Source organism: Oncorhynchus keta, chromosome 25, assembly GCF_023373465.1.
Source record: "Oncorhynchus keta strain PuntledgeMale-10-30-2019 chromosome 25, Oket_V2, whole genome shotgun sequence".
Classification (NCBI taxonomy): domain Eukaryota; kingdom Metazoa; phylum Chordata; class Actinopteri; order Salmoniformes; family Salmonidae; genus Oncorhynchus; species Oncorhynchus keta.
Genome location: NC_068445.1, coordinates 2,766,543 through 2,792,380, shown reverse-complemented (window position 1 = coordinate 2,792,380; position 25,838 = coordinate 2,766,543). Strand labels below are relative to the sequence as shown.

Sequence of the window (25,838 nt, the reverse complement as noted above, 5' to 3'; positions counted from 1 at the left end):
GATCCTGGATGGGAAGGGATCCTGGACATGGGAGGAAATCCTGGCAAGACAGGATCGCCTTCCTTGGCGGCAGACGCAAGGAGAGAAGGGAGGACAGGGACCATGCCGGGGTTTGCGGCCACAAAGAAAGCCCAAAAAACAGCCCGACAAGATTTTGGAGGGGGGGCACAAGGGGTGGTCGGCAGAGCCGAGGAGTGAACCAGAGCCAGTCTGGGAGAAGAGGGAGAAACTGGAGGAGAGTGAACGGAGAGAGTCAGAGACCATCAGTGAGTGGATGGAGATATTGGAGGAGAGAGAACGGAAAGAGTTCTTGAGTTGGTGGAAGATGCACAACATTTTCCCTAAGGAACGTGTTATCAGTTTAATGCCACCTGAGTCAGCTCTGAGTCAGCTCTCCGTACTCGTCCTGAGGAGCATGCTATGAGTCTGGTGAAATCTGTGCCGGCTCCACGCATCAGGTCTCCAGTACGCCTCCACAGCCCAGTACGTCCTGTGCCAGCTCTCCAAACTCGCCGTGCGAAGTGTGTCATCGTTCCGGTACCATTTGTGCCGGCTCTACGCACCAGGTCTCCAGTGTGCCTCCACAGCCCAGTACGTCCTGTGCCAGGCATCCTCGCACTCCTCCTCTGCTCTGTGCGACTTTCTACCATTCTAAATTCCAAGCATCTGTGTCATCTCCTCCCTCCTGTCCTCCGGATACAATTTTGACGCCGGCTATATGCACCATGTCTCCAGTGAAATCTCGCCTTCACAGTCCAGTATGTCCTGTGCCAGCCCGCTTGACCCTATCCCCTCCTGTGACCATTTCGGCCAATTGATGCCGGTTACGCACAACTCAGGCCTCCCGTCTTCAAGCGCCTTCTGCAGTCCCTGGTCACCTACAGACTATCCCTTCTCTCTTTTCTCTCCAAAACTCTGTGCCGGCTCCACGCATCAGGCCTCCAGTGTGCCTCTCCAGTTCGGTATGTCCTGTGCCAGCTCCACTCACTTGCCCTGAAGTGTGTGTCACCAGTTCGGTGCCACCTATAACAGCTCCATGCACTAGGTCCAGAGATTCCGGCGACGGTTCAAAGTCCGGAACCTCCTACAACGGTCCACAGTCCGGAACCTCCTGCGACGGTACATAGTCCAGAACCTCCTGCGACGTTACACAGTCCGGGAACCTCCTGCGACGGTACACAGTCCGGAACCTCCAGTGGCGGTCCACAGTCCGGAACCTCCAGCGATGGTCCACGGTTCAGAGCTTCCAGGCAAGGCGTCCAGTCCTGCTCCAGGGCAGGAGCCTTCCTCTGCGCCGGTGTTTAGTCCAAACACGGCGTCCAGTCCTGCTCCATGGCCGGAGTCTTCTTCTGCGCCGTTGCTCAGACCAGATATGGCGTCCTGTCCCGCTCCATGGCAGGAGCCTTCCTCTGCACCGATGTCCAGGCCAGGGCTGGTGTCCAGTCCCGCTCCATGGCAGGAGCCTTCCTTGACACAGAGGTCCAGTCCAGGCACAGTGTTCAGCCCGGGTCCATGGCTGGATCTGCGGGATGAGCGGGTTCTTCACCACGCACCAGAGCCGTCATATCACGCTGCGCTTTGGTCCGAATGTTCTTACGATGATCGTGACAGACATAAATGTGTAGAGTTTAAATTAACTTTAAGACTGCAAAAATATCTCTCCACCCCATGTCAAAATGGGTAGAATTGCAGGAAATTATCTGTAAAACTGGAGAAAATAAATAATCTCTGCCCCATGGCAAAATGAGTAGAAATGCCTGACATTTGTTCAACGTTTTCTCTCCATCCCATGGCATAGTGTGTAGAATTGCAGAAAACATTCTTCAATTGTCCAATGTAGCTGTATTTATTTCAATATCAAATACATTTTTGGTAACAATTAAGTTCCTGACTGTGATTGTTTTCAATTAAAATTGTAAAAAATATATGCTCTTATTGGCAGAGAGGTTTGGAACTCTCTTTCTTATTGGTCAGATAACTCATTTATTGCAAGGGGATATCACCATGGAAAGCCAAAACTCCATCCCACCAAAACTGGTAGAGATTTCAGGTGGTCTCATGTAAGTAATTTCACAGTATTATTTCAGCCTCAGTGTGGAAATATAAGAAATATAAAACACAAAGAAAAATCACGTTTTTGCCGGCACTTGGGCCTTCAAAACTGCAACATTTTATCTACTCCCCATGGCAAATTTATAGAATTGCAGGAAATTAACATTTAAACTTAAATTCTTCTCTTCACCGTCAAGAGGGGGGCCATTAAAATGTTTTGCCGCGAGGTAGGGGGCCCTCCAACCAAATTGCGCTTAGGGTCCCCAAAAGCCTGGTGATTGTACAAAAAAAAGAGGAAGATGGAGAAAGCATGGTTCCGTATTTTTTATTTTAAGGTGGTTATGGTTTGATATGCCAGAGTCTGATGAGTAGATATTCACTGGAGCTTAGTCACTCTCAGTCTGTCCACTGAATCTCTGAAGATCTAAGGGGAAACTGGATTGGCACACCAAAAACAAAAATACCATCTATCAAATGACACATCTGCACTGAATTATCACAAATTTACAATGAAGAAAATACTGAGAAACTTTCCTAAACGTAAGGTCTATGCATACCCCCTCCCCTACACTCAAATAACAGAGAACTGAGTCTGAAAATGTGTGTGTGTGTGTGTGTGTGTGTGTGTGTGTGTGTGTGTGTGTGTGTGTGTGTGTGTGTGTGTGTGTGTGTGTGTGTGTGTGTGTGTGTGTGTGTGTGTGTGTGTGTGTGTGTGTGTGTGTGTGTGTGTGTGTGTGTGTGTGTGTGCGTGTGCATGTGTATGGCACTGGGCATGTATTGTCCAGACCCCCAGCTGTTCTCAAACACAGAAAAAAGCCACTGTACTTTAAAAATAAATGTTTTACATGCTGGCTACCTCAGACACAGTTCCCAAGAAATTGGTCCCTCTGCTTTTTCAAGGGTCTTGATGGAGATTGCCCTTACTGTAAATGGCTTCTCTGGCAGCTGCCAAGGGCTGCTTGGGGCCTACTCAAATGGCTGGGGGGACAAAAAGAGAGTGACAGCTCCATACCTGCCCCCACATCCCCACCCCCATGCCTCCTCTGAACCTAAGCAGCATCACCACCTCTCCTTCACTGGCACTCCTAACACAGACGTTTTCCCCATCCCTCCGAATGCCAATATAAAGTGGTGTGTTTTCCTGCGGCTTTTCATGAACCTGACATAAACCATGCCAGACAGATACACATCATCAAATCAAATGTATTTATTTAGCCCTTCTTACATCAGCTGATATCTCAAAGTGCTGTACAGAAACCCAGCCTAAAACCCCAAACAGCAAGCAATGCAGGTGTAGAAGCACGGTGGCTAGGAAAAACACCATAGAAAGGCCAAAACCTAGGAAGAAACCTAGAGAGGAACCAGGCTATGAGGGGTGGCCAGTCATCTTCTGTCTGTGCCGGGTGGAGATTATAACAGAACATGGCCAAGATGTTCCAATGTTCATAAATGACCAGCATGGTCAAATAATAATAATCACAGTAGTTGTCAAGGGTGCAACAAGTCAGCACCTCAGGAGTAAATGTCAGTTGGCTTTTCATAGCCGATCATTCAGAGTATCTTTACCACTCCTGCTGTCTCTAGAGAGTTGAAAACAGCAGGTCTGTGACAGGTAGCACGTCCGGTGAACAGGTCAATAACCGCAGGCAGAACAGTTGAAACTGGAGCAGCAGCACGGCCAGGTGGACTGGGGACAGCAAGGAGTCATCATTTACATTTACATTTAAGTCATTTAGCAGACGCTCTTATCCAGAGCGACTTACAAATTGGTGCATACACCTTATGACATCCAGTGGAACAGCCACTTGCATCAAAATATTTTTTTTTTTTTTTTTTTTGGGAGAAGGGGGGTGAGAAGGATTACTTACCCTTACTTACCCTATCCTAGGTATTCCTTGAAGAGGTGGGGTTTCAGGTGTCTCCGGAAGGTGGTGATTGACTCCGCTGTCCTGGCGTCGTGAGGGAGTTTGTTCCACCATTGGGGGGCCAGAGCAGCGAACAGTTTTGACTGGGCTGAGCGGGAACTGTACTTCCTCAGTGGTAGGGAGGCGAGCAGGCCAGAGGTGGATGAACGCAGTGCCCTTGTTTGGGTGTAGGGCCTGATCAGAGCCTGGAGGTACTGAGGTGCCGTTCCCCTCACAGCTCCGTAGGCAAGCACCATGGTCTTGTAGCGGATGCGAGCTTCAACTGGAAGCCAGTGGAGAGAGCGGAGGAGCGGGGTGACGTGAGAGAACTTGGGAAGGTTGAACACCAGACGGGCTGCGGCGTTCTGGATGAGTTGTAGGGGTTTAATGGCACAGGCAGGGAGCCCAGCCAACAGCGAGTTGCAGTAATCAAGACGGGAGATGACAAGTGCCTGGATTAGGACCTGCGCCGCTTCCTGTGTGAGGCAGGGTCGTACTCTGCGGATGTTGTAGAGCATGAACCTACAGGAACGGGACACCGCCTTGATGTTAGTTGAGAACGTCAGGGTGTTGTCCAGGATCACGCCAAGGTTCTTAGCGCTCTGGGAGGAGGACACAATGGAGTTGTCAACCGTGATGGCGAGATCATGGAACGGGCAGTCCTTCCCCGGGAGGAAGAGGAGCTCCGTCTTGCTGAGGTTCAGCTTGAGGTGGTGATCCGTCATCCACACTGATATGTCATGCCAGGTAGTCCTGAGGTATGGTACGAGGGCTCAGGTCCTCCAAGAGAGAGTGAAAGAAATAAAGTGAGAAAGAGAGAATTAGAGAGAGCATACTTAAATTCACACAGGACACCGGATAAGACAGGAGAAGTACTCCAGATATAGCAGACTGACCCTAGCCCCCTGACACAAACTACTGCAGCATGAATACTGGAGGCTGAGACAGGAGGGGTCAGGAGACACTGTGGCCCCATTCGATGATACACCCAGACAGGGCAAAACAGGCAGGATATAACCCCACCCACTTTGCCAAAGCACAGCCCCCACACCACTAGAGGGATATCTTCAACCACCAACTTACTATCCTGAGACAAGGCCGAGTATAGCCCACAAAGATCTCTGCCACGGCACAACCCAGGGGGGGCGCCAACCCAGACAGGAAGGCCACGTCAGTGACTCAACCCAATCAAGTGACGCACCCCTCCTAGGGACGGCATGGAAGAGCACTAGTAAGCCAGTGACTCAGCCCCTGTAATAGGGTTAGAGGCAGAGAATCCCAGTGGAGAGAGGGGAACCGGCCAGGCAGAGACAGCAAGGGCGGTACGTTGCTCCAGAGCCTTTCCGTTCACCTTCACACTCCTGGGCCAGACTACACTCAATCATATGACCTACTGAAGAGATGAGTCTTCAGTAAAGACTTAAACCATCAAGATTAATTGTCAGATTCAACAGAAGATCTCTTTGTTTCTTGGGACCTAGAACAAGCATCTCTGTTTTTTCCTTATGTTTGAAACACAGGCTTCTAGCGAGGGCAATTTTGGGGCTTCACCATGTTTCATTGAAATGTACAGCTGTGTGTGATCCGCATAGCAGTGAAAGTTAACATTATGTTTTCGGATGACATCCCCAAGAGGTAAAATATATAGTGAAAACAATAGTGGTCCTAAAACGGAACTTTGAGGAACACCAAAATGTACAGTTGATTTGTCAGAGGACAAACTATTCACAGAGACAAACTGATATCTTTCCGACAGATAAGATCTAAACCAGGCCAGAACTTGTCCGTGTAGACCAATTTGGGTTTCCAGTCTCTCCAAAAGAATGTGGTGATTGATGGTATCAAAAGCAGCACTAAGGTCTAGGAGAACGAGGACAGATGCAGAGCCTCGGTCTGACGCCATTAAAAGGTAATTTACCACCTTCACAAGTGCAGTCTCAGTGCTATAATGGGGTCTAAAACCAGACTGAAGCATTTCGTATACATTGTTTGTCTTCAGGAAGGCAGTGAGTTGCTGTGCAACAGCCTTTTCTAAAATTTTAGAGAGGAATGGAAGATTCGATATAGGCCGATAGTTTTTTATATTTTCTGGGTCAAGGTTTGGCTTTTTCAAGAGAGGCTTTTATTACTGCCACTTTTAATAAGTTTGGTACACATCCAGTGGATATAGAGCCATTTATTATGTTCAACATAGGAGGGCCAAGCAGAGGAAGCAGCTCTTTCAGTAGTTTAGTTGGAATAGGGTCCAGTATGCAGCTTGAAGGTTTAGAGGCCATGATTATTTTCATCATTGTGTCAAGAGATATAGTACTAAAACACTTGAGTGTCTCTCTTGATCCTATGTCCTGGCAGAGTTGTGCAGACTCAGGACAACTGAGCTTTGGAGGAATACACAGATTTAAAGAGGAGTCCATAATTTGCTTTCTAATGATCATGATCTTTTCCTCAAAGAAGTTCATGAATTTATTACTGCTGAAGTGAAAGCCATCCTCACTTGGGGAATGTTGCTTTTTAGTAAGCTTTGCGACAGTATCAAAAATAAATTTCTGATTGTTCTTATCTTTCTCAATTAAGTTGGAAAAATAGGATGATCTTCGATACTGCAAGGAACTGTCTTTCCAAGCTAGTCGGAAGACTTCCAGTTTGGTGTGGCGCCATTTCCGTTCCAATTTTCTGGAAGCTTGCTTTAGAGCTCGGGTATTTTCTGTATACTAGGGAGCTAGTTTCTATGACAAATGTTTTTAGTTTTTAGGGGCGTGACTGCATCTAGGGTATTGCGCAAGGTTAAATTGAGTTCCTCGGTTAGGTGGTTAACTGATTTTTGTCCTCTCACGTCCTTGGGTAGGCAGAATGAGTCTGGAAAGGCATCAAGGAATCTTTGGGTTGTCTGAGAATATATAGCACGACTTTTGATGCTCCTTGGTTGGGGTCTGAGCAGATTATTAGTTGCGATTGCAAACGTAATAAAATGGTGGTCCGATTATGAGGAAAACATTAAGATCCACAATATTTATTCCATAGGACAAAACTAGGTCCAGAGTATGGCTGTGAGAGTGAGTAGTTGGACAAACCCCACTGAGTCGATGATGGCTCCGAAAGCCTTTTGGATTGGGTCTGTGGACTTTTCCATGTGAATATTAAAGTCACCAAAAATGTGAATATTATCTGCTAGGACTACAAGGTCCGATAGGAATTCAGGGAACTCAGTGAGGAACGCTGTATATGGCCCAGGAAGCCTGTAAACAGTAGCTATAAAAAGTGATTGAGTAGGCTGCATAGATTTCATGGCTAGAAGCTCAAAAGACGAAAACGTCTGTTTTTTTTGTTGTAAATTTGCTATCGTAAATGTTAGCAACACCTCCGCCTTTGCGGGATGCACGTGGGATATGGTCACTAGTGTATCCAGGAGGTGAGGCCTCATTTAACACATTAAATTCATCAGGCTTAAGCCATGTTTCAGTCAGGCCAATCACATCAAGATTATGATCAGTGATTAGTTCATTGACTATGACTGCCTTGGAAGTGAGGGATCTAACATTAAGTAACTCTATTTTGAGATGTGAGGTATCACAATCTCTTTCAATAATGGCAGGAATGGAGGAGGTCTTTATTCTAGTGAGATTGCTATGGCGAACACTGCCATGTTTTGTTTTGCCCAACCTAGATCGAGGCACAGACACGGTCTCAATGGGGATAGCTGATGGGGACATCATCAGCTGTCTTGTGTAGCCGTTGTTTTCTGGATAATGTTAGCTCACAGAAAGTGAGAGATGATGTACATGAATGGCTCTCAAAATAGTTAATTGTGGTTGTATGCACATCACATTTTCATACATTCTAGCCAGTAGTTCTGAAAGTAAAGCTCAAGAACCAAAACTGGTCCCCGAAAATGTCCTACTACATCATATATGTGCAGATATGTGCAGTACATCATTGCTCTCTCTCGCTTTCTCTGCTGTGTCACTCAGCCATTGGGCCCGCTATGCAACCTCAATGGATAATGCTGGTCAGGCCTGGCCCAGCCTTCTTCTTTCACTGTGTAAGTCGTCCAATGTGCATGTGCATCTTGTCACTCAAATGGCCAGGGGCTGAAGCTCATTGGCTGGAACTCAAATTGCTCGGTGCTGGCCCAGAAGGCCAAGTTCATGCAAAACTTCCAGAAAACAGTCACTTTCAAGCTAAAGATTTCGTGGCGAGTTGAGGTAAGACAGTAATTCTGCTCATATATAATGCAAGTATGAACTACACATTGACACAAAACGTGAGGTAAAAAAATGACTTTACCCCTAGTCAGCAAAGTTCAGAATGTCTCTTTAAGGCAAGTTAATGCTAGAACCCTTAGTTGCTTCCAATTTTGGACCTATCAATTAATGATACAGTATATACCGATTGATTCTTGAAGAATAGAACCTAGAAATGCCTCATGAACTTAGTCCAACTGTTGTACCCCACCAGAAATATAAGCTTGTTTTACTCCAATGTTCGTAAACAATGTGAACGTAAACAAACCTTGTATAGCTTCAAAACATGGATGGTCAGTCCTTGCATCCATAGCTCTGTCTATGAATTTGAGAGTGATTACATTTCTCCAAGCCAATCCCTTTGCTTTTATACCAAAACAGAGGTGTGGTGTCAGCTTTGCTATTGTTTCACTTAAGGATTCTAGCTTTAATTATAAAAATATATATTTTCCACAATTCCACCTTATTATTAAAGTGAGGAATGGAGGTGAAGAGAATGGTGTGTGAAGTTGAAGTTTGGACCAGGACCAGCTAGAATGTAACTCAGCTTCGCCCCCCCCATTCGTCAGGAGGAGGTGGGGCTTTGAGTGAAAACGTATTTCCATCTCACTGCAGAAAGTCTGCAACAGCCTCAACCACCCAGTGTGTGTGTTTGCAGCCTGCATAGCTTGCTGGCGGACTGTCACCTTCTTCTCCACTTGAAACTTCCATTACTTTGCATGAGATAAGCCTACTTACTAATCGTTCTCCCGGCCGTGAAAGCGCGTCAGTGTGGCCGTGTTCAGTTTCTAGTACGTTTCTAGTGCGACTTGCGAAGTGAAGAAATCTTCGGAAGTGGATTGTAGAAAACTTCACCATCACGATGCGAGCGATTAACCTCGATACCTATAGCCTGTCACTGCTCACGGCCAAAGAGGACATTCTCAACCCCCGCTCATCAACCAACTGGTAGGCCTAAACATCCTTATTTGCTCCTAAGTGCCTGAATATAGTTGCAAGCTCAAGTTGAGTATACCTTTAGTCGCATTTTAAACTCCCATAAGGACGTTTCTAAATACTTATTTGATAGTTCGTTACATAAATATCCGGTTTCATTCAGAGCTACGTAAACGGTCCCAGCATTTGGATCTTGTTTTCTCGTTTACAAGAAGAAAGGGTGTTGTGTAATTCAAACTTGATTGAATTGTTTCTAGGAGTGGAAATATTATGGAGGTCGTCAAAGGATAACATAAAACGGTGCTCTAGGTCTAGATATAGGCTAGGCATAGAGGAAGTGATAGTGATAGTATCAGTGATAGTCAGGGCAACTCAGGTGGCACAGTTACGCCTCGATCACACCGATAGTGTTTTGTGCACCCTGGTACACCAGAAGAACATGCATTTCCAATGGAACGGAACGCTGCGTTTTCCGTGCAACATTGCAGTGCAGAGGCAGTTCTGTGTGGCGCATACTTTGGATTTATCGAACGTAGGCTATGCATCACATTGTATGCGTTGAAGGTGAATGTTGAACTTTTGTTGCACACATCCAGGTGATGCTGCGTACCATTTTGCGCAAATCACTGTAGGTATTATTGAGGCGTTAGTGCAGGTAGTCTGCAGAGTGTCCTTACCATACAACCAACGGAGGTTAGTGCGCGTGCCAAACTGTTGGCTACCTGTGTGGCGTGCACGTCTTGCTTTTAGCACCTGGCCTGCGCTTTTTCCGGCCTCGCGTGGAGTGACTCGGCTATTCTCCCCAGGGCTCTTTGACTTTATTCTTTGTGCTCAGCGCACAGCTCGGGTGTCTACCTACATGGCGATCTTTGAGATAGACTGTAATTCAACACAGAGAGGTACTAAACAGTACACGCACCCACAGACATAGAGACACACACGAACAGCATTGACTCATAGAATACCATGCATTGTAATGGAGAATAAATAAGCCTATTTATTTCCCCTCCTGAATTCTATTAGCGGGCAAATATTTGCAAATCCACTTTAATGGACCCTTTTTCCCCTTTGAACCCAAAGCTCCGAGAAGTTCGAGGGCTGAGGGTGCTGCAGCACCCCCTGAAAAATCGAAAACCCCCCAGAAAAGTAGTGCACTGGGCCTTTACTAGTCTTGTATTAGCGAGCGATATAAGCGTCTGTAGTGCAGGCAGACAAAAAATAATCTGCATCCCCACATGTTTGAACCCTGTGGCGGATAGCTCAGAGACACATATTTAGGACACCTACAATTATGCCCAATTAGTGCCATGTTCCTTTGATGAACTTCTGAATGTGGGTGATCTCTCTGTTAAGTTGACTGTGATCCCACACAATTATAGATAATAGAGATATGTTTCCATGGTGATGTCATAATGATCTGTGGGCTCCGCTTTGTGGTTTACCACCCATCCGAGGTTGTGTGGCTGTGTTTTTCAACAAACTGTTATAGGTCGTGTGATGTTGAACGTCATAGAAAATCCGTTGCTGATTCATGAATGCATAATAACTGCTCTATTGACTCAGAAACCTCTTGACACACTCAACCAGAGTAAGTATGCTTTCTCAAACAGTGAACTAAGAAAGTCTCCCTCCGACAAAGAGAAGGTTGACAGAGAAATGTACGCGTGCAGGAGTACATTGTGTCATTGCCAAGTACCTCAACTCCATGATGATTTCATCCACAGAGTTGAGCACAGACTAGAGTTTTTGAAATGAGGCTTGGCAGCTCCGTCGTCATGGTGACTTAGCCAAACAGCGTTTGGCTAGGAAGGGCAGACATACCGTCATTGGCTGCCAAGCTATCCCCACAGGAACTGGGCTGTTACCATCACTATGCTGTGTCCACATACCCTACTTATGACACATGTATTCACAACCCGTGACTTTTTATGTTACAAAGTGGGATTAAAATTGGGGTGGCAGGTAGCCTAGTGGTTTGAGTGTTGGACATGTAACCGAAAGGTTGCAAGATCGAATCCCCGAGCTGACAAGGTAAAAATCTGTCGTTCCGCCCCTGAACAAGGCAGTTAACCCACTGTTCCTAGGCCACCATTGAAAATAAGAATTTGTTCTTAAACTGACTTGCCTAGTTAACTAAAGGTACAATAAAACAAAATACAGGCTTCAGCTTTAGTGGATTGTAGCAGGGCGCAAGCCTAATTGTTTGCTCAATTACTACAAATCTTTGTCTGGCTGGTTTTCACACTCCTCTCTGTTTCTGTTTCTCCAACCTGGTCTGTCTCTCTGTCTCTCACTCATTCCTGAGCTGAGCATCAGTGTAAATCAATAGGTCATAGTGCTCCCTCAGCATTAGTTCTTGTCATCACCAAAATAGAGCATGCTGGGAGCTGAGAGAGACCAGTGAGGCCAAACACTCAGTAGATATCTCTCTCAAGTCAATTCAAGGGGCTTTATTGGCATGGGAAACATATGTTAACATTGCCAATGCAAGTGAAGTAGATCATAAACAAAAGTGAAATGAACAATAAAAATCAACAGTAAATATTCCACTCACAGAAGTTCCAAAAGAATGAAGACATTTCAAATGTCATATGTTGTAGCGATGTGCAAATAGTTAAAGTACAAAAGGGAAAATAAATGTGGGTAGTACAATGGTGTTTTTTCTTCACTGGTTGCCCTTTTCTTGTGACAGTAGGTCACATTATCAAATCAAATCTAATTTATTTCTAAAGGCCTTCTTACATCAGCTGATATCTCAAAGTGCTGTACAGAAACCCAGCCTATTTGGGGTTTTAGTGGCCCAGCCTGTTTTAGTGGCCTAAAACCCCAAACAGCAAGCAATGCAGGTGTAGAAGCGTATATTGATGCCCTGTCTCTAATAACAGACACCGAGAGAGCGGAAACCCACACTGAAAGGCTGAATAACACTGGACTGAATTGAGAAGGGGGTGTCATAATGACATAATCATTCGTGTGTGTGTGTTGTGTTGTGTGTAGAGAGACCGAGAAGGGGGAGTTTGAGTTGGGGGGAAAAGGTTGTTTTGTAGCGTGGCCCTCCCACCCCCACCGTGTTGGTCTTGAGGTCCCACTGTGTATTATCTAATGACCTTGTGTTGTGAATGGGGAACCAGCCTCTGTATGGGAAGGCACCGAAGAATAGAGGGGCTGCCTATTCAACAACACAGCTCTGGAGGTCTCTCCTTGTTCCCTTTAATGACTGTGGACTCTAGACTGTTTCGCACACAGCCTCCAAACTGGTGTGTGTTATTTGTGTGTGTCAGTGTCTGAAGCAGTAGTCAAAATGACATGAACATACACCCTACGACTGTAACTTTGTAAACCAGACACTTATTGTAAGTCCAAAGAGACATATATGGTCATGTACAAGGCTGCAAATGGAAATGGTTGTAAGCTGCCTCACGCACACTATTAACTCACATACTTCTTCATTCTGATTGTAAACCCTCATAAAAGTACAGCTACAGCTTATTTTAGCAACAGCACACTAAGGGCTGAAAAATTCCCCTTTCTCACTTTTCATGACTCCATAAAATACCTCAGTCAGTAGCCATGCTCCTAATGCTGATCAAAGGCAGACACACTTTAATTTACTTTCCATCCAAACGGACTGGGCACTGTGTAGACTTGAGGAATGTTTATGCCAGAATTTCACGATCTAAATGTAATTTCTCTGCCAACGTTTTTGGGTGTACTCTTGTCAGGCAGACTGCATATATGGGCAGCAGTGTTGTTGGAATACCAAATAGACAGTGTATTGTTGTACCAATCCAGTATAACTGGGGTTGCAAAGCTACCAGTAATTTACCAAAGTCACCAGCATCTTCAATAATTTAGGTAATTAACAGAAAATCTATGCCAATCTATCGTAACTTTGGGTAATTTATACTTGAATAACTTTTTTAAAAAAATATTCAGAACATTTTGACGACAAATAAAGTGCCTTCAGAAAGTATTCACAATCCTTGACTGTTTGTAACAAAGTGGGAATAAAATGTATTTAATTGTCCTTTTTCGTCAACGATCCACAACAATGTCAAAGTGGATGATGAATTTTCCGAATTAAAAAAATATTTGAAAAATTAAATGCTAATATATCTTGCTTAGATAAGTATTCAACCACCTGAGTCGATACATGTTCGAATCACATTTGGCAGCGATTACAGCTGAGTGTTTTTGGGTAAGTCTCTAAGAGCTTTGCATACCTGGATTGTAAAATATGTGCCCATTTATTCTTTGAACATTTTCTTCAAGCTCTTGTTGGTTGTTGATCATTGATTGATAGCCATTTTCAAGTTTTACCATAGATTTTCAAAACTGTAACTAGGCCACTCAGGAACATTCAATGTCATCTTTATAAGCAACTCCAGTGTATAGTTGTCCTTGTTTTTTAGGTTATTGTCCTGCTGAAAGGTGAGGTTTGTCTCCCAGTGTCTGTTGGAAAGCAGACTGTACCAGTTCTTCCTTTAAGATTTTGCCTGTGCTTAGCTCTATTACTGTAATTTTTATCCAAAAAACTCCCCAGTCCTTGCCGATGACAAGCATATCCATAACACGATGCAGCCACCACCATGCTTGTAAATATTTTTTAAAAAGTGGTACTCTGTGATGTGTTTTGTTGGATTTGCCCCAAACTTAACACTTTGTATTTAGGACAAAAAGTACATTTTATTTTCCATTTTTTTTGTAGTATTACTTTAGTGCCTTATTACAAACAGGATACATGTTTTGGAATATTTTATTCTGTACAGGCTTACTTTTTTTTCACCCTGTCATTTAGGTTAGTATTTACAATGCTGTTAAGGGCTGATCCCATTCAGTTGATAGGCTGTTGGTCGGTCGAGATTTCTTTAGTCGAGCAGTAGCAAAAAATATATAGAATTTCATGGTGTACAAGACACTTCTCTGATTCGCGCCTGTCTGAGTGGACCAATCCATTGTGGAGGCCGTGGGGATGGCACAGTCCATCACTAAGACGTGCTACTAAAACCGTATATGGTTATATTACGTAAAAACATTGGTGCAACACTCGTAAAAATAATGTTATTTTTTTATTCATCTTGCTTTCTCTCGCATTGGATCGCGGTTGCTGACCGTGGTTCTGAAATATCAGTGCACTGAATTGCCGTCTTTTCCTAGACCATGACGCTATGTGCATAATAGCAAAGTTAACCAGCATATTGATGTTGAGAAGAATGCGGCGGAGGCAGCAGCCGAGTTAGGAGACAAGAAAACAGCACTTGCCATACTTTTCTAAGAAAAGTGAGGAGAGCGGAAATGGCAATGGGTCTATAATCAATAGCCTAATTGTTAAATGTGCCTGGCTTTATACTGTAAATCATCCATATACTGTATATCTAAAGAAATAAGACAGATCCTGCTTCTGTTTGAGTGCTTGATCAATAGCCTACTGATTCTGTGAGCACCAAGCCTCACGCAACCACATGTGGGATAAACAATTTCACAAATTCGTCTGTTTTTAATCTTTGCAATGCTGTAATAAAGGCTTTACACTTTTTAAAAATATATTAGAATAGCCTCTCTGGTATTACTTATAAGTTATTTAGTGTTGTTTACTCTCTTCCAAATTGATAGAAAAATAAAACATATAATTATAACCCTCCTTTTTCTTGATCTCCTTATTATTACTTATTATTATTATTATTATTATGATGATCATCATTTATAATAAGTAATATTGTTATCATTAGTAGGCTTAGTATAGCAGCCTTGTAGAACCACCATCGTGCTCTAGGCCAAAGAGCACATACTGTTTAGTTTTAATACCGTAACTTGTCTAAACCTATATTTCAAAACGTATATAGGCTACTGTATCATTCATTAATTCATTCATGTCATCACACAGCATATGAGTCATTTATGATTTGAAATGCAATCAAGCATTTCCGTTTGAAAATAAAATAAAGCTACCCTTGAATAATTAGCGTAAACGATAAATAAACTGCTCCATGTCGGAAATTGCGTTCACGAATGAATGCAATTTGTTTTTAGTGTTTGCTGTAATAAAGGCTTTACAATTATTTATTTTGATCTAAACATTGCAACAGACTCTCTGGTACGCTTAGCATTTATTTAGTGTTGTGTACATTGTTCCAGATGGTCAGAAAAATGATATTGTAATCTAACAGCACCTGTTTGGCACATATATGCACGCTGTAAGAACCAACATGAGAGATGAGAGGGCAGGTACGGAGAGTTGAACATTTTAATTAAACACAGACATGAACAAGAGAGGAAGAGCATCATAACCAGGTATACAAGACATACAAACATTAATGCAGAAGCGGGGAACAGAGCTGGGGAACAGACAGATATAGGGGAGGTAATAACATGGCGATTTGAGTCCAGGTGAGTGCAATGAATCGCTGATGTGCGTAACGAGGGAAGCAGGTGTGCGTAATGATGGTGGCAGGAGTGCGTAATGATGGTGGCAGGAGTGCGTAATGCAGGGCCTCGAGTGCCAGTGAGGGAGAGCGGCCTTATTGGTGTCACACTTTTTTTTTCATCCCTAGCAAACACAGCTGATTAATCAAATTGCATTCTAAACTGAAGATCATGATTATGTGATTATTGGAGTCAGGTGTGCTAGCTGGGGCAAAACTGGGATACTAATCAGGCCCTTGAGGACTGGAATTGCCCGCCCCTGGTGTAGACCAATTAGGAGTTCTAATCTCTCCAAAAGAACGTGGTGTTCGATGGTGTCAAAAGTAGCACTAAGTCTAGGAGCACAAGGACGGATGGAGAGCCTTGGTCTGACGCCATTTAAAGGTAATTTACCACCTTCGTGAGTGCTGTCTCAGTGCTATGCTGGGGTCTAAAACCAGACTGAAGCATTTCATATACATTAATTGTGTTCAGGAAGGCAGTGAGTTTCTGCATAACATATTTTTGGGGGGAGATGAGAGATTCAATATAGGCTGATTTGTAAAAACAAAAATTCCGGGTCAAGGTTTGTCTTTTTCAAGAGAGGCTTTATTACTGACACTTAGCGAGTTTGGTACACATCCGGTGGATAGGGATCCATTTATATGTTCAATATAGGAGGGCCAAGCACAGGATACTTCCTGCTCTTTCAGTAGTTTAGTTGGAATAGGGTCCCGTATGCAGCTCGACGGTTTAGAGGCCATAACTATTTTCATGAATGTGTGACGAGATACAGGATTAAACAACTTGAATGTCTCCATTGATCCTCCATTGATCCTATGTCCTGGCAGTTCTGTGGCAGCTTTGGAGAAATTGCAGATTCAAAGTAGAATCCATAATTTGCTTTCTAAGGATCATGATCTCTTCATCGAACAAGTTCATGAATTTATCACTGCTGAAGTGAAAGCTATCCTCTCTTGTTGAATACTTATTTTTAGTTAGCTTTGCGACAGTGTCAAAAATACACTTTGGATTGTTCTCATTCTCCTTAATTTGGTTGGAAAAATAGGATGATCGGGCAGCAGTGAGGGCTCTTTGGTATTGCACGTTACTGTCTTTTCAAGCTAGTCGGAAGACTTTTAGTTTGGTGGAGCGATATTTCCGTTCCAATTTTCTGGAAGATTGCTTCAGGGATCGGGTATTTTCTGTATACCAGGGAGCAAATTTCTTGTGACATATTTGTTTTGTTTTTAGGGGTGCGACTGCATATAGGGTATTACGTAAGGTTACGTTTAGATCATCTGTTAAGTGGTTAACCGATTTTTGGACTCCGACGGCCTTGGGTAGGTGGAGGGACTCTGTCAGGGCATCGAGGAATCTTTGGGTTGTCCGAGAATTTATAGCACAGCTTTTGATGATCCTTGGTTGGGGTCTGAGTAGATTATTTGTTGCAATTTCAAATTTAATAAAATGTTGGTCCCATAGTCCAGGATTATGAGGAAAAACATTTAGATCCATTCCATGGGACAAAACTAGATCCAGGGTATGACTGTGGCATTGAGTAGGTCTGGAGACATGTTGGACAAAACCCACTGAGTCAATGATGGCTCTGAAAGCCTTTTGGAGTGGGTTTGTGGACTTTTCCACGTGAATAATAATATTCACATTTTTGGTGACTTTAATATCTTCCATAACTACAAGGTCCAATAGGAACTCAGGGAACTCCACGAGGAATGCTGTATACGGATAAGGAGGCCTGTAAACAGTAGCTATAAAAAAAAGTGATTGAGTAGGCATAGATTTCATGACTAGAAGTTCAAAAGACCAAAATGCAGTGAAAAAAAAGTATTGTAAATTGACATTTGCTGTCATAAAAGTTAGCAACACCTCCGCCTTTGCGGGATGTGCATGGTATATGGTCACTAGTGTAACCAGGAGGTGAGGCCTCATTTAACACAGTAAATTCATCAGGCTTGAGCCATGTCTCAGTTAAGCCATTCACATCGAGATTATGATCAGTGATTACTTCATTGACTATGACTGCCTTGAAAGTGAGGGATCTAACATTAAGTAGCCCTATTTTGAGATATGTGATATCACAATCTCCTTCAATAATGGCAGGAATGGAGGACGTCTTTATTCCATTGAGATTGCGAAGGCAAACGCCGCCATGTTTTGTTTTTCTCAACCTAGATCAAGGCACAGACACGGTCTCAATGGGGATAGCTGAGCTGACAACACTGACTCTGCTATTGGCAGACTCCACTAAGCTGGAAGGCTGGCTAACAGGGTGCAGGCCAGATAGCCTGTTGTCTCATTGTGGAGCTAGAGAAGTTTTTTTATTTATTTTATTTTACCTTTATTTAACCAGGCAAGTCAGTTAAGAACACATTCTTATTTTCAATGACGGCCTGGGAACAGTGGGTTAACTGCCTGTTCAGGGGCAGAACGACAGATTTGTACCTTGTCAGCTCGGGGGTTTGAACTCGCAACCTTCCGGTTACTAGTCCAACGCTCTAACCACTAGGCTACCCTGAGTTAGAGCCATGTCTATGTTCATAGATAACATGAGAGCATCCTTCCAGCTAGGATGGAGTCTGTCACTCCTCAGTAGGCAAGGGTTGGTCCTGTTTGTGGGGGAGTCCCAGAAAGAGGTCCAGTGATCTACAAATTCTCTCTTTTGGGAGGGGCAGAAAACAGTTTTCAACCAGCGATTGAGTTATGAGACTGCTGTAGAACTCATCACTCCCCCAAACTGGGAAGGGGCCAGAGACAATTACTCGATGCCGACACATCTTTCTAGCTGATTTACACTCTGAAACTATGTTGCGCTTGGTGACCTCTAAATGTTTCATCCTAACATCGTTGGTGCTGACGTGGATAACAATATCCCTATACTCTCTTCACTCGCCAGTTTTAGCCTCAGCCAGCACCATCTTCAGATTAGCCATTACGTCGGTTGTCCTGCACCCTGGTAAACAGTGTATTATTGCTGGATGATTCTTTTTAAGTCTAATATTGTGGGTAATGGTGTCGCCAATGATTACGGTTTTCAATTTGTCAGAGCTAATGGTGGGAGGCTTCGGCAGCTCAGACCCCGTAACGGGTGGAGGAGAGACCTGAGAAGGCTCGGCCTCTGACTCTGACTCCTTGCTTTAATGGGAAGAACCGGTTGAAAGTTTGTCAGCTGAATGAGCGAGACCGGTTGAGCATGCCAACAGCATTTCTTTCCAGAAGCCTTGTGAAAATTGTCTGGCTGCGGGGACTGTGCGGAGGGATTTATACTACTATCTGGACTTACTGGTGGGTCAAACGATGTTTCATCCTTTCCTACTACGCTTAAATTACCCTTGCCTAACGATTGCGTCTGAAGCTGTGCTTGCAACACGGCTATCCTCACCATAAGGTGATAGTTCTCCTTTATATTATGAGTACAGCGACTGCAATTAGATGGTATAGTGTTAATGTTACTACTTAGCTTTTTCGGCTGGTGGAGGTCCTGTAGAACCATGTCCAGATAAAGCATCCGGGATAAAAAAGTTGAATGAAAAAAGTAGCATGAGGAAAAAACTAAGACGTAGGTAAATGTATTCAAAGTAAGAACCAAAAAGTTTGTCAGATAGCCAAGGAGCAACAAACAGCACAACAAGATGGAGACTAGTCCGAAAGTTGAGGGTAGAGCAAATTTCACCAGATCATCAGAGACATCAACACTCGCTGCGCAAAGTACAACGCAGGAGTGGCTTCGGGACAAGTCTCAAATCAATTAAATTTGATTGGTCACATACACATATTTAACAGATGTTATTGAGGGTGTAGTGAAATGCTTGTGTTCCTAGCTCAAACAATGCAATACTATCTAACAATTCACAACAATAGACACAAATCTAAATGGAAATTAGAAATATATAAATATTAGGACGAGCAATGTCGGAGTGGCATTGACTAAAATACAGTAGAATATAATATGATATACATATTAAGTGAGTAAAGCAGAATGTAAAATTGAAAGTGACCAGTGATCCCGTGTCTATGTATATAGGGCAGCAGCCTTTAAGGTGCAGGGTTGAGTAACCGGATGGTAGCCAGCTGGTGATGGCTACTTAACAGTCTGATGGCCTTGAAATAGAAGCTGTTTTTCAGTCTCTCGGTCCCACCTTTGATGCACCTGTACTGACCTTGCCTTCTGGATGGTAGCGGGGTGAAAAGGCCATGGCTCGGGTGGTTGATTTCCTTGATGATCTTTTTGACCTTCCTGTGATATCGGGTGCTGTAAATGTCCTGGAGGGTAGGCAGTGTGCCCCTGGTGATGCTTTGGGCAGACTGCACTACCCTCTGGAGAGCCCTGCGGTTGCCGTACCAGGTGGTGATACAGCCCAATAGGATGCTCTTAATTGTGCATCTGTAAAAGTTTCTGAGGGTCTTAGGGGCCAAGCCACATTTCTTCAGCCTCCTGAGGATGAAGAGGCGCCGTTCCGTCTTCTTCACCACACTGTCTGTGTGGGTAGACCATTTCAGATTGTCAGTGATGTGTACTCTGAGGAACTTGAAGCTTTTCACCTTCTCTACTGTGGATTCCTGTCAATGTGGATAGGGGGTGCTCCCTCTGCTGTTTCCTGAAGTCCATGATCAGCTCCTTCATTTTGTTGACGTTGAGGGAGAGGTTATTTTTCTGGCACCACTCCGCCATGGCCCTCACCTCCTCCCTGTAGGCTGTCTCATCATTGTTGGTAATCAGGCCTACTACTGTTGTGGAGGCGTGTTGGAGGCATGCGTGGCCACACAGTCATGGGTGAACAAGGAGTACAGGAGGGAGCTGAGCATGCACCCCATTGTGGGTCCCCTTTGTTGAGGATCCTCGAAGTGGAGGTGTTATTTCCTACCTTCACCACCTGGGGGCGGCCTGCCAGGAAGTCCAGGACCCAGTTGCACAGGGCGGTGTTCAGACCCAGGGCCACAAACGTAATGATGATCTTGGAGGGTACTATGGTGTTGAAGGCTGAGCTGTAGTCAATGAACAGCATTCTTACATAGGTATTCCTCTTGTCCAGATGGAATAGGGCAGTGTGCAGTGCGATGGCGACTACATCGTCTGTGGACCTATTGGGGAGGTATGCAAATTGAAGTGGGTCTAGGGTGTCAGGTAAGGTAATGGTGAAATTATCCTTAACTAGCCTCTCAAAGCACTTTATGATGACAGAAGTGAGTGCTATGGGGCGATAGTCATTTACTTCAGTTACCTTTGCTTTCTTGCATACAGGAACAATGGTGGACATCTTAAAGCAAGTGGGGACAGCAGACTGGGATAGGTATGGATTGAATCTGTCCATAAACAGTTCTAGCCAACTGTTCTGCACATGCTCTGAGGACGTGGCTAGGGATGCCACCTGGGCCGGGGTTAACAGGCTTAGATGTTTTACTCACGTCGGCCATGGACAACGAGAGCCCACAGTCCGTGGGAGTGGCCCTCGTCGGTGGCACTGTGTTATCCTCAAAGCGGGCGAAGAAGGTATTTAGCTTGTCTCGGAGCAAGACGTCGGTGTCCAACTTGGCTGGTTTTCCCTTTGTAATGGTATTTTCAGAGGCTACCCGGAATATATCCCAGTCAGCGTGATAAAAAGAAGCTTGAAGCATGGATTATGATTGGTCAGACCAGCGTTGAATAGACCTTAGCACGGGTGCTTCTTACTTAGGAGCAGGATGGAGTTGTGATCTGATTTGCCGAAGGGAGGGTGGGAGAGGGCCTTGTAGGCATCCCGGAAGGGGGAGTAGCAGTGGTCAAGTATTTTAGCAGCACGATTACTACAGTCAATGTGTTGATAGAACTTAATTTGCGTTTTCCTCAAATTTGCATTGTTAAAATCCCCAGAAACAATAAATGCGGCCTCAGGATATGTGGTTTCCAGTTTGCGCAACGTCCAGTGTAGTTCCTTGAAGGCTGTCGTGGTATCGGCTTGAGTGGGAATATGCACGGCTGTGACTATAACCAAAGAGAATTCTCTTGGGAGGTAATACGGTCGACATTTGATTGTGAGGCATTCTTGGTCGGGTGAACAAAAGGACTTGAGTTTCTGTACATTATCACAAACTACAATGAGTAGTTAATCATGAAACATACACCACCGCCTTTCTTCTTCCCGGAGAGTTCTTTATTCCTGTCTATCCAGTATATCTGGAGAGAGCCATGAATCCATTAAACAGAGTATGTTACAGTCCCTGGGGTCTCTCTGCAAGGAGATCCTCGCCCTGAGCTTGTCTACTTTATTGTCCAGAGATTGAACATTAGTGAGTAATATTCTCAGAAGCAGTGAATGGCACGCCTCCTGAGTCAGACTAGAAGTCCACTCCGAATACCTCTTCTCTGCCGATGGCGTCTTGGAGCAGCCTCTGGCGTACGAACAAAGGATCAATTTCGGGAAAGTTGTATTCCTGGTTGTAATGATGGGGAGTTACCGCCGCTCTGATATCCAATAGTTATTTGCGGCTGTATGTAATAACACATAAAAAACTTTCTGGGCTGATAATCTAAGAAATAACATCCCAAAAAATCGAAATACTGCAAAGTTGCTTAGGAGCAAGAAGCAGAGCTGCCATGTATGTCAGCGCCATCTTGAACGTCCTTGAGTGGGCAAGCCAGAACCCGGACTTGAAGCCGATCGTACATCTCTGGAGAGACCAGAAAATAGCTGTGCAGCAATGCTCCCCAACCCAACCTGACAGAGTTTGAGATGAACTGCCGAAAATAATGAAAAAAAGTCCACAAATACAGGTGTGCCAAGCGTAATACCCAAGAAGAATCGTTACTGTAATCATTGCCAAACAAAGTACTTCAACAAAGTACTGAGTAAAGGGTCTGAATACTTATGTAAATGTGATATTTCAGTTTTAGATGTTTTTTATAACTGTGCAAAATGTTCTAAAAAAGTTTTTTATTTTTCATTATTGGGTCATGTGTGTAGATTGATCAGGGAAAATACAATTTAAACAATTTTAGAATATGTCTGTAACATAACAAAATGTGGAAAAGTCAAAGGGTCTGAATACTTTCCGAAGGCACTATATATGGTAAAATGGATTGGTTGAAAGAACAGATGACTCTCGGTCAAGCAAGATTTTTTTAGTTGGGGACAGCTCTATTGTTGATCCATCCTACATTTTTCCTATCACAGACATTAAACTCTAACTGTTTTAAAATCACCATTGGCCTCATGGGGAAATCTCTGAGCGGTTTCCTTCCCCTCCGGCAACTGAGTTAGGAAGGACGCCTCTTAGGAAGGACGCCTCTTAGGAAGGACGCCTCTATCTTAGTGACTGGGTGTATTGATACATCATCCAAAGCGTAATTGATTATTTCACCATGCTCAAAGGGATATTCAGTGTCTGCTTTTTTATATTTTCACCTATCTACCAATAGGTGCCTTCCTTTGTGTGGCATTGGAAAACCTCCCTGGTCTTTGTGGTTGAATCTGTGCTTGAAATTCACTTCTCGACTGAGGGACCTTACGGATAATTGTGTTTGGTGCAGAGATGGGTTAGTCATTTAAACGTCATGTTATATCACACAGTTTTCTTTGTTTACTCCTGTCCTTATTTACGCTTGCCATAACAAAGGAGTTGAATACTTATTGTGCTCAAGACATGTCAGCTTTGATTTTTTTAAATTAATTTGAAAAACATTCTAAAAAGTAAATTCCACTTTGACATTATGGGGTATTGTGTTTAGGTCAGTGACACAAAATCTCAATTTAATACATTTTAAATTCAAGCTATAACACAACAAAAAGTGGGGGGAAAATCAAGTGGTGTGAACTTTCTGAATGCACTGTACATATTGACATAGTAAAATAAATACATCTTTGTAAAACAAATATATATATATAAAGGATATTTCATGCTGAAACCCTCATATTAACCACCAATGGTATTCACTAAATAGATGTTTCATCAAACTAAAAGTGTACAGCTCTTGGTTTGCACATTATCACATGGAATTCATTTAGAGCTCAATGGGGGCGCGACCCCTATTCATCACCTTTGGGTGTGGGCTGTATCTAACCATCTGTGGACTCTGGTGACTTTGAACACTGTCAAACACACCTTGTTCTTCCCACTGCTCTTGGCAGACTATGTGTTGACTGTGGATGGGTGTGGGTGGGGGAGCATTTTCACAATTAGTTGGTTTTGACTAGTTGCGAAGATCTAACCACTGCTGATTTCGATGGCGATACGGTACACATTCGATAACTTCCCAAACGGCCCAAAGTAACATATCAACCTTTTACATTTTTTTGTGATAGTGTTTTCAAAAGAGAAGTGAGATGGGTTCGCTTCCAAAGCTAAACTGAGAAGTTTGTGAGCAGTTGCAATTGTCATGACTTGATTTAAACATTAATCTGAAAACTGTTAATTAACTAACTATGTTTAATTGTTACCCAATTAAATGAATCATGTAACAATTATCTCATTAGGATCTGGGGCACCATGAGAGCAGTTCTTTAAAGAGTTACCATCTCCAGAATGAAATTCTGAAAGGTCTTTACTTATCACATCTATAAACAGTCAACGTACTAATCATAACCTCGTATCATATAATTATTCTGAACGGTCGTAACCTCCTTGCATCTGCAAGAACCTGGGCCTTACTTATGATTCAGTTAACGAAGAGATGGAGAGAAAGAGAGCGGGACAGTGACACTTAACATTGGTACATTCGGAAACTACTTTCACGTACAGTAACCATATACTTTGCATACAAACCGCCGCCTGCTTTGAATAAAAAATCATGACTGTATTTACGTGAAATGCCTGGGTTTGCCGGGGATCTCTCGGTGGACAGGGCAGCCTTGGAAAGGGGGTTGGGCCTGTTCGCGGCATGCTTGTAAGGCTCTGATTGTCCAAAATGGTTCCAAAAAGTATTCTACTGTTGTCCTCCTTTTGTAGGGCTCCGGTATCCAGTGACTTGTCGTGTAGTCCTGAACAGAACAACATAATTTATTTTCCTTCCATTCGCTCTTGTTAGATGCTTCTTTGAAGATAGGCTAGCCAGCCGTATCAATGGTTTGAGCAGAGTAACAGGTTGGTCCGACCTAAATTAGTTTTCAAAGATACTTTACTTAGGACAGCTAATCAGAAGTACCAGTGATTGTCTTGGAGGTGAGTTTATTGTCTCCAACTCGTGTTGAGATTCAAAGGTCAAACCACTTTTAAACGTGTTTTTTTCTTAACCCACCATTCATACAGTTTGCTGGAAAGGGGTGGCAGGCTGGCACGCTCTCTGACCTCACTCCGGGCGGTAACTACTCACTGTGCAAAGTTAGGTAAAACTTATAGCTTATATCTCTTATAGCTTCTCTCTTATAGCTTCCCTCTCTGAACAAAATTACTTTAATCATTTTTCATATTACATGCACAACGCAGAGTATGGAAACTTCATATATGTAGTTAAAGTATTTTATTTTATATATATTTTTTAATGACATCACAAAATGACATTAGTGGTCTATAGATCACCTCTGGAGTGGATCACCTCACCACCATTCCCCATATTCTATGTTAGAAATTTTGTCCCAGTATTCGCTTTTGAATGTGTTAGAGTTTCAGCCGGAAAAAGTCTGTTGAAACATGCACATTCCTTTGGTGAATCTTGAGAGCGCAGGGCTGAATCTTCTCCCTTGATTTACAACAGGGTGTGAGTTGTTAATCCCGACTAGTTCTTTCCTTCCCCCTCTAGGGGGAGACGGGGTCTGGTTGAAGTTATTCATTGCAAACCTGATCTGACTTATTTGGATTCTCGTGGACAGTCATGACACAATGATTTGGTAGAATGTGTTATTATATTGTGTTAAAAGGGTCACAGGCTGTCCGAAGGCAATCTGTGTTTTAGTGTTTTCTATAATTTCTTGGCTTTGGTGTTCTCACTAAGGCTGTGACGGTCTTGGGAAATTTGGAAGATGGTAATTGGCCAGCCAAATGACCGTGGTCTCTGTAATAGCCATTCAAATAGCACATTTTCTCTTCTCCGCTCCTAACTGCATGTGCTGCCATAGAAATAGAATGAATAGAACGGGCATCGCCGTTCAAGTCAATTATGGCATAACAGGCGGACTGGTGGCAATTGTGAATGTACCCATAGGAACAAAGTAGGAAGTTAAAGTGTACCCACTGTGATGTGATTTCTTGATTCAACTCAACTGACATTACAAATAATACATTCCATTGCATGAGCCACATCAGTCAACATAATTTGGATGAACATTACATAACCATGGAAATGATTGCATCAAAATACCAGGCAGCCATTGCT

At 43.6% G+C, this 25,838-nt stretch overlaps 1 protein-coding gene across 1 annotated transcript in view; it reads left to right on the top strand.

Moving 5' to 3' along the window:
- Nucleotides 1-8,810: 8,810 nt before the first annotated feature.
- LOC118358016 (drebrin-like) overlaps nucleotides 8,811-25,838 on the top strand; it is a 60,283-nt gene continuing 43,255 nt past the window's right edge. Inside the window, exon 1 of the mRNA XM_052478500.1 lies at nucleotides 8,811-9,145. Within this exon, the coding sequence (XP_052334460.1) occupies nucleotides 9,060-9,145 (86 nt within the window). The 5' untranslated portion in view covers nucleotides 8,811-9,059. The remainder of the gene's footprint in view (nucleotides 9,146-25,838) is intronic.